This window comes from Apis florea, unplaced genomic scaffold (genome assembly GCF_048593485.1).
Source record: "Apis florea isolate Af1SG1 unplaced genomic scaffold, ASM4859348v1 contig_3081_pilon, whole genome shotgun sequence".
Taxonomy (NCBI): Eukaryota; Metazoa; Arthropoda; class Insecta; order Hymenoptera; family Apidae; genus Apis; species Apis florea.
The window spans coordinates 540,869-549,765 of record NW_028256703.1 but is presented as its reverse complement, the minus strand read 5'-3'; the positions used below and the strand labels follow the sequence as shown (position 1 = coordinate 549,765).

General features: G+C 31.4%; 2 protein-coding genes across 4 annotated transcripts; one reads left to right on the top strand and one right to left on the bottom strand.

Annotated features, from left to right (window-relative positions):
- The first annotated feature begins 8 nt into the window (after positions 1-8).
- On the top strand, positions 9-3,052 carry park (E3 ubiquitin-protein ligase parkin). Of its 2 annotated transcripts, none has more exons than XR_015292230.1 (8): positions 9-754; positions 881-1,082; positions 1,200-1,560; positions 1,627-1,828; positions 1,905-2,060; positions 2,153-2,261; positions 2,339-2,423; positions 2,499-3,052. XR_015292230.1 is itself a non-coding variant. In XM_003697779.4 (8 exons), exons 1-8 carry the CDS (start codon positions 497-499, stop codon positions 2,606-2,608), a joined length of 1,497 nt encoding a protein of 498 aa, XP_003697827.1. In that variant the 5' UTR covers positions 9-496; the 3' UTR covers positions 2,609-3,052. The 2 variants fall into 2 exon arrangements, 1 of the variants encoding a protein (XP_003697827.1); XM_003697779.4 differs by having other exon boundaries at positions 2,139-2,261.
- Positions 2,509-7,870, bottom strand: byn (T-domain transcriptional activator brachyenteron). Of its 2 annotated transcripts, none has more exons than XM_012492367.3 (6): positions 6,850-7,870; positions 5,367-5,462; positions 4,998-5,241; positions 4,734-4,887; positions 4,416-4,613; positions 2,509-4,310 (listed from the first exon to the last, which is right to left on the bottom strand). In XM_012492367.3, the coding sequence occupies exons 1-6, from the start codon at positions 7,155-7,157 to the stop codon at positions 3,487-3,489; spliced, it is 1,824 nt and encodes a 607-aa protein (XP_012347821.1). In that variant the 5' UTR covers positions 7,158-7,870; the 3' UTR covers positions 2,509-3,486. The 2 variants fall into 2 exon arrangements, with proteins under 2 accessions (XP_012347821.1, XP_086764829.1); XM_086908703.1 differs by having other exon boundaries at positions 4,416-4,478.
- Between the last annotated feature and the right edge of the window lie 1,027 nt (positions 7,871-8,897).

The following is an 8,897-nucleotide window of genomic DNA, read 5'->3' as shown; positions in this document are numbered from 1 at the left end:
ATGTAAAAATGATTTCTATTTATTATTTCTATCGTATCATCTATTAATATTTCTTAATTTATATACAAAAATATACTATAAAAATATACTATAAAATATATATAATACTAGTTGCTTAAAAAGAATTATAATTAAATTTTTCTATAATTCACAGAATGAAAAATATTTGAATAAAATAAAAATAAAATCGAAAGATAATTTTTGTATTGCAAAAAATATGAATATGAAATGAGTATATTATATATTATGATGTATTTAAAAAGTTTTTATATTAACTTTAATGAAATTATATTGTCTTTAGTTATTTATAATTAAAGATGTCGCAGAATTCATTCTATTATTATTTGATTTTTCCTCATTTTCAAATTATAAATTCCAATACTTTGTTTATGTCATCAAAAATATTCACTAAATTTACTGTGCTTTCAGTGATATTTTCTATCCTTTTTCATCTTTAAAAAGCGACATCAAAATAAACGACATTCGCATTAACGGTATGAGTTTCTTTTTTGGCTTTATACGAAATGTATTTCTTAAGATGTTACAATTAATTTGGTTTAGTAAGCGAAAAATAACGAATTCATTAAGCATATATGTGAAAACTAATACGGGAAATACATTTGCTGTTGACTTGGATCCAAAATGGGATATAAAAAACGTGAAAGAGATAGTGGCTTCTCAAATGGGAACATCACCTGAGGATATAAAAATAATATTTGCAGGAAAAGAACTACATAATTCAACAATAATAGAAGTAAGTTGTTTTGCAAAATTATTTTCTGATAATCATGTTTTTAAAGTAATTTAAGTATAAGCAATTTAAGTATGATAACCTCACTTAATCAAATTTAACCTCATTTAATCAAATTTTGTATTGTAGGAATGTGATTTGGGACAACAAAGTATATTACATGCAATTCGAACTCCATCACAAAGGCTAAATAAAAATAAAAATACCAGTATCATTGATGAATCTCTTGAAATTTCTGAATTAAATGATAGTGGTGGAAAGCCAATGAATGAAACTCTTACTGATTTACCTTTAGATGAATCAGATCTGCAAGAAAATTCATCCATGGAAGGTAGAATAATCGTAGCCTTTTAAAGGGTAAACACATATAGATGAAATGAATAGTAAATAAACAGTTATCAATATAAAACTATAACTTTATATAAATGATATGCATTTATATTTATAGAAAAACAAGAGAATCGAGCTCATTTTTTTGTATATTGTACAACACCATGTAAATCCGTGACAATTGGAAAATTAAGAGTAAGATGTGCAACTTGTAATAGTGGAGCAGTTACAGTAGATAGAGATCCTCAATGTTGGCCAGATGTATTACAACCAAGAAGAATAACAGTTCACTGTGAAAATAATTTTTGTCCAGTACCTGTAATTGTTAATGATGATACAGAATCACAAGTTTTATATGCACATTTCTATTTTAAGTGTGGAAAACATATTAGTTTGGGAGAAGAGGATGAAGCAGTTCCTCTTTATCTTATAAAACCAAACTTAAGAAAAATACCTTGTCTTGCTTGTACTGATGTTAGGTAATTAATTTGAAATATTCATATGAGTAGAAATTTATAACAGTTTTAAATATAGATTTTTTATAGGGATATGGTTTTGGTTTTTCCATGTGAAGCTGGTCATGTGACTTGTCTTGATTGCTTTAGAGATTATTGTTCAATTCGATTAAGAGAACGTCAATTCCAGTTTGATGATATTAATGGTTATTATACTCTACCATGTCCAGCAGGATGTGCAAATTCATTTGTTCCTGAAATACATCATTTTCATCTTCTTACTCCAGAACAGGTACTTATATAAGAAAATAAAGTACTTATATAAATCTCAAATAATCTTTAAATATTAATAATATTATATGATATAGTATGAACAATATCAAAGATTTAGCACAGAAGAATATGTGTTACGTGCTGGTGGACTTTTATGTCCAAGACCAGATTGTGGTATGGGTATCATACCAGAGTCTCCAGATGATGGTAGTGATAAATGCAGAAAAATTCAATGTTTTGGTGGTTGTGGGGTAATTATATAAATAAAAAATTTTACATAATACAATTTTACTTAATTGTAATATTAATAATATACTTTTATATTCTAGTATGTTTTTTGTAGACGATGTTTACAAGGCTTCCATTTAGGAGAATGTGAATTGCAACCATCAGAATCATCAAATGCCTTGCATAAATCAGGATATTTACTTGATCCACAAAAAGTCAATGATGTATGCGATACTTTTTATATTTACATTTATTTATTAATTAAAATTATTCGATTTATATTTCACGATTTTTTATTTAGGCAAAATGGGATGAAGCTAGTAAAAAAACTATTAAAATCTCAACAAAACCATGTCCAAAATGTAGAACACCAACTGAAAGAGATGGTAGTTTAAAAATATTAAAAAAAAATTATATTTTAATAAATTTTCTATTCTTAATCTAATGAAATTATTTTCTAGGAGGATGTATGCATATGGTTTGCACTAGAGCAGGATGTGGTTATCATTGGTGTTGGGTATGTCAAACAGAATGGACAAGAGATTGTATGGGTAATCATTGGTTTGGATAATACATAAGTATTTATATCAGTAAAATATTATTCTTTTTATAAATATAAATTACAAAGAAAAAATTAGAAATATGATTGTGCCATGATGAATTATACTAGTTATTGTACTAGTTAATTCAAGATAACAAGTAGAAACAAATTTTATAGGATTTTGGATATCATTTTAAGTGAGGAATATTTAGATATTTTTTTCAGTTGTACTATTTTTTTTTATATACTTATATAAATTATTGATTTATTAGAGTTTTGTTCTATAGAATTTTGATTATGAACAATTCTATAGAATTAATTATTGTATATATAATATATTTATCAATGTATATTTGCATATAAACTTTAAAATTATTAAGAAAATGTAAGTGCCTTTACGCTTTTCTATTTAAGAAATGTATATACATGAATATTTGTCTATGAATAAATTATCATATGTCAAGTATAAACAAATCAACTTATGATATTACAATATTTTTTTTAATTCTGAGGAAACAGTATATGCATATTTTACTGTAATATCTAATGTATATTATCTAAAAACATTAACACGATTTTAGGACGGATTCGACAATAATATTAAATAATTACGAAATATATAATTTAACAATCTATTAAATTATTTCATTAATCTTATTATTTTAATATTTTTTCAATTGCTTATATATTCGTAATATTCATTTTATGAATGATGTTTTTTAACATATCTATATATCTATTAATAATTTTAATTACTTATGTATATCATTTCTATTGCACTCAAAATGCATTTGTAAATATAATATGATTTCGTTTATACTTAGTCACCTAATTATTAAAAGAAATATAGAAATTATCAAATAGCAACTCCATATCTTAAATAAAATCATTTGTATCATGTACAGAAATCAAATTGCTGTAGTTTGTGGTGCCGGCGGTGGTGTCAATGGTGTCCAAGCAGTGGCTTGATGATCATTATTTGCAATATCTGAATCCTGTCGATGATGTCTATCAATTACCGTTGTTAGATATCTTCTATTTTCATCTGATTGTACATCATTTAATGTATCTGCATTTTGTTCAGAATAACTAACAGGTATATGATGTTCTTTCGAAGGAGTATCGTATTCGACACTAACAGGAGAAACTGTTCCAGCTTGTTGGATTGGTTGTAAATGTAGCATTTGAGAATGATGATGATGTGGATGACGATCGGGTGTTGTTGATTGAACAGGAGAAGCATGATATTCGTGAACGTATTCGTCAACAGGAGGAACGGTATCTGTTCCATTTGAGTGTAAAGTATGATGTAACCCTGTATGAGGAACTGATGTATAAGATGACATTTGATGATGTAAATGTAAATTTAAATTTAAATAAGATTGTTGTTGTTGTTGTTGTTGCTCCGATAGAGTAGTAGGATGAATCCAAGCTGAAGTATCAGTACAATGATTGTGTTCCTGAGGAACAGAAGATAGGTTTGATGGCACATATAAAGTGCATCCTGTAGCTGTGGTTGGAGATGCTGTTCCAACAACGCCTCTACTAAATACTGCATGCGAAGATGAAGTTGGCGAAGGCGAAGGAGATGTAGGCCATTCCTGCGTAGGTGGAAGACAAGTTGGATTTAAATTTTGCAGAGATTCTGGGCTACGTGGCGACCATCCTGGTGGCGCTACATATGCTGTAGAATGCAAAAGTTGTACTGAACTATATGGATCCGCGCGTTGTTCTGTAATGATCAAAAAATTTTTTTATTTTGAATAATATATATCTTATAAAAATAAGAAAAAAATTTTTTAAAATTATAAAATTAATAAAAAATATAAATATTCACCATCTTGAATGTATTTATGTCTCAAAGTGTAAGGCGTTGATCTACAAGTACTCCTGTGACCAGCTGTGGAAACGGTACAAGAATTAGAAAGATGATTATTGACTGTCACTGATGCTTGATTTTGTGCGGCCGCAATAGCCGTGGCTGTATTATATTCATATCCCATCGTAGGTTGTGGTAAAAACCAAGCGCCAGTGTCTGTAATTTATAATTCCACATTTTTTGAAATATATTTATAATTTTCAATATAACCAATGAATAATATGTATTCAATAAAACTGTAAATTAATATTAATAATCTGTATTCAGTTAACTTACATTGCGGATAAGTTTGTGGATCAGCAGGTCTTTCTTTAGCATCAAGAAACGCCTTCGCAAAAGGATTGTATTTAATTTTTAAATTTGTAACTTCTTCATTTTGATAAGCTGTCACCGCTATGAATTGTGTCTCAGGATAACGATAGGTGAGCACCTGAATATCATTTACATATTATCGAAATAGCATTAATTAACAAAATAATTTTAATATTTGTTTACATCTAATTAGTATTGTATAAAATTATAAATTGGAGAAATTTATACCGTTCTTTCTTCCACTGCATCTACACGAACTAAATGCACTCGAGGTTCATATTTATGTAATGAATTTAGCATAATTTGCCCGTTTCCATTGGATTTGTTTGTCAATTTCACTTTAGCAAACGATACTGCTTCTTTCATCCAATGAGATCCAAAATTTGGACTCTCTGGATGGATGTAAATTGGATTCGGAGGAGCGACTTCTGCTTTTCCACCTGGGACCCATTCTCCGTTAACGTACTTCCATCTATCAATAAAATTTTCAAATATATATTTTTCACATTATACATTTATAACATTTATAAAATAATTTTATAAATTTATTAAAAATTTTTTTTCTTTCTGCTTCTTTTAAGTTATATACTTTGTTACCTGTGTGGATCCACTTGAACGAATTCAAGAAGAAGAGTGTACATAGCTTTCGGCTCTAATCCTCTTGCAACTACTTTGACAACAGGAAACATCCGTCTGAAAGTAAAATCGAAAATGAATATAAGTTCCTTATAGTTTTATATAGATTTTATCAACATGTTTCTTTTATCTTTATCTAAATTTAATTTTCGATTGTATTAGCTACCACAAGATATATTTTGTAAAGTGATAACGAAGAAGATGTCTCGAAAAGAAGAGAATTTTATAAACACTAATGAAAGTAACACTGAAGGCGGCGGATAGCAGAAGAATCGAGCCGGCACACCGACAATAAAATTTTACGATGCCCACAATCCTGCATAAAACTCCCTGGTTCTGCTAGTGTGCCCACAAACACTGATATTCCTGCATGAAAAACGCGGTCGACAAACTGTAATCGTTTTTAATAATATACGAATCATAAAAGTAGTCGGGCAGGATATGCTGTGGCAAATCTTTTGATCTGCCGGCCTTAGACATTTAAAGATATTTCCTTGACTAGATGTTGCTCATCTCGTTCTTCATTTTCTGAATTGAAACATTTTTTTCTTTAATGTAAAGGAAGAGTGTATATTGTAACATAATAGTGTATATTATAACATAATACATATATTTGATTATTGTGGCAATTATCATAATCTCTCAATAATTAAGATTTTTATAATAATTAATATTAACATTTTTAGATATAATAAAATCCATCAAACGTTATATTAGAATCAAATAGGAAAAAAAAGAAAAAAAAATGAAGAATCAAGTTTGATGCAGAATATAAAATTTGACTGAAAGAAAAATATTTGTAATTGATCATGTTTTCTTTATTAATTTAGATCAGTGTAAAAGATAACTGAATAATCAATTCAATAATCAATTCAAGGGAAGAATGTTATCCTGTTTTTGAAGCAAACATGAAATATTCATTGCATGGATTATTTAAATTTTTTTCGTAACATTTTGCAATGATCTTTTTTCCATTCTATGAGCGATATTTTTTTCCCTCTCTTTTTATTTTAGTGAACTATTATTTTACCTTCTGCCTTGTTCGCACTGATGCTCTAATTAATACATTTTTATGCACAAAGAAGAGCCATCTTTGCTTCAGACCTTTCAACCAACAAATCTTTCAAGTTTCTTAAATGTGAAACCTGTGATACACTATTTTAAATGTGTAAATGACTCACGCATATCAATAAATCGTTCATATTTAATATATCAATGTTTTTTTCCAAATTGACAGTTGCCACTTTAGTATTTATCACTTTATTATAAAATCGAATTTTTATAAAATCATCAGATTCAACAATGACTAGCAATTACATAGAAAGAAAAGCGTTTTATCAATATCATTACTTCCTTTACACAATCTCATGTATGTGTATTTTTTTCACAGAAATTTTCCTCAAAACTTTTTAAATTTATTCAAGTTTTTTCAATCACCACTCACCTTCCATTCTTCGTGACAATCATTTCATTGGTCAAACATTGAAATTTAGTCCACAGATCTCTGTCTTCGAGCGACAATGAAAGAGGTAATCCCTGATTTCCGCTAACAGTCATAGCACCAAGATTCTGTCCCGAAATCACCGTCCTTTCGTTGCCTCTTTCCTCGTGATCTTCCTCCGGAGTCATTCGACTTTGTCTTCCAGTATTGTTCCGCTCTCTTCCACGATCCTCGTGAACTTCCCGCTCGCGATCTCGTTCACAACAAGATGACCGTGTTGGAGAACCGGGTGTAGCCGGAGCTGGTTGCATTTTCTCTTCTCTTCGATCCCCAGAATTCGTTCTTCGATCTCTCTGCTCGAGACTCGGAAGAGGTAAGAAATACTTTCTTCGATTTCTACGATAATATTTCTTCCTTATACCTCCGTAATCCAATTCACACAAAAAACTAACAATCTTTTCTATTGTATTATCTTTCGATCAAATACAAATACTACTCTCAAAGAAAGGACCAGGAAGATGAAAGGAAGAAATTGAAGAATTAATGGAAACAGGAAACAGGAAGAAGAGACCCTTCTTTCAACTTATAGAATTTAGTTCGATTTCCAAATCGAATTAACGATTCCCAAGGATGGAAAAAGAGAGAGAAAAAAAAGGGGGAAGAGGAGACAAAAGTGTCGAAGAAGAACGGGAAGAAGGACGGAAAATCTATTTCCTCGGTGAGACTATTCGGTCCCCGCGGCCGCGTGGCCGTGCTCGTAACACTTGGGCGCGATATTTCACACTAGTCGGCGAAGACGATCCGAAGACTGACTGCTGACATATCGTCGTCTCTGTTCGACGTCTTTCTTCTCTCTGTTTCCACGATGGTTACCGTCCAATCGATGCCTGTGCACGGTTCTCCTGTTCCTCAGGTGCTAATTAAACTCTAAATTAGGAAAGCTCCGGGGACAGCATGGCGGACTCTCGAGAGCCCCCGAGGCCTCGAAGGCAAAATCGTCGATTGGCCGCAAGGATCCATGCTTCGTAACGGCGATTTTACTGGCGGTTAGATTCTTTTCGAAGATAGAGGACATTGGTCGCCGCCTTTCCTACGTTTCCCCGGCCAATCCATGCACGGGACCATTTTACGATTATACGACGGTTGGTCGATCCTTTTGAAAGCACGAGGCTTGCCAGTCCGCCCACGCGACAGTCGCGAACAGTCGTCTTCGCTGGTATACGCGCGTTCCGATCACCTCCGAGGAGAGCTTGCGATTCTTCGATCAGCCTCTCCTTCTTCATCGTGAACACACCACTTGTTTGCTCGTTCTCGATGGTTCACGTTCGACGAGTAGTAGTCGATGGTTTTTTTCTTCTTTTTTTTTTTTTTTATCTAAGATGAAAGTGCAACGAAAAGGTCCACTGGTTGCATAGATCGATTAAGAGTCGTCGTGACGAAGAAGACTCTAAAAGGGTGAGAACATTTGTGATAGATGTGTTATTTAAGGCTGTGCAATTTTGAAGACTTCAATTTACTTGGAGAAGGAGGGGAAAAAAAAAAAAAAAAAAAAAGAAAAAGAAGAAATAAACTGCGTGATGGTAATTATTATTTTTCTTATTTTATAATAATTGAAATATCGACGAATTAAATTAATACGTCGAGTATAGTATATAATTTTTTATTTTGAAAGACAAAATTATGTGAAGATAAATTCGTTCCTCGAAAAAGTTAGAAGAAACTGAAGCTGCAAAGCGAAACAGTTAACCATTTCGACGAGCAGTCAGTCTGACTGACCATTTCGAGTCAAATGACAAAAATCAACAGCAAGTTACATCCGACTGGCCGATGTATCGCGAGTAGATATTTGAGCAGGACCGTTCCTTGTTTGCTATCGTGCGCGGTTTTGGCTGGTAAAGCAATCATTCAGCCCTGGCTGATATTTGTCCTAGTAATTTTGTGGAAGGAAAAGTCGCGATATCGGTGCTGCGAAGCAACGAAGACGTAACCGAGAAGTTATCTCTGTTAAATGAACACTATATACCATAGTCGATCCTTAATTTGTTCAACGG

Excerpts from the sequence above, each read along its gene's own strand:
- park (XM_003697779.4), top strand. The coding sequence starts at position 497 with ATGAGTTTCTTTTTTGGCTTTATACGAAATGTATTTCTTAAGATGTTA. Across the intron at positions 1,083-1,199 it reads AGAAAATTCATCCATGGAAG|AAAAACAAGAGAATCGAGCT; the intron begins GTAGAATAATCG and ends TTATATTTATAG. Across the intron at positions 2,424-2,498 it reads AACACCAACTGAAAGAGATG|GAGGATGTATGCATATGGTT; the intron begins GTAGTTTAAAAA and ends ATTATTTTCTAG.
- byn (XM_012492367.3), bottom strand. The coding sequence starts at position 7,157 with ATGCAACCAGCTCCGGCTACACCCGGTTCTCCAACACGGTCATCTTGT. Across the intron at positions 5,463-6,849 it reads ATTGTCACGAAGAATGGAAG|ACGGATGTTTCCTGTTGTCA; the intron begins GTGAGTGGTGAT and ends TTTTACTTTCAG. Across the intron at positions 4,888-4,997 it reads ATGCAGTGGAAGAAAGAACG|GTGCTCACCTATCGTTATCC; the intron begins GTATAAATTTCT and ends AATGATATTCAG.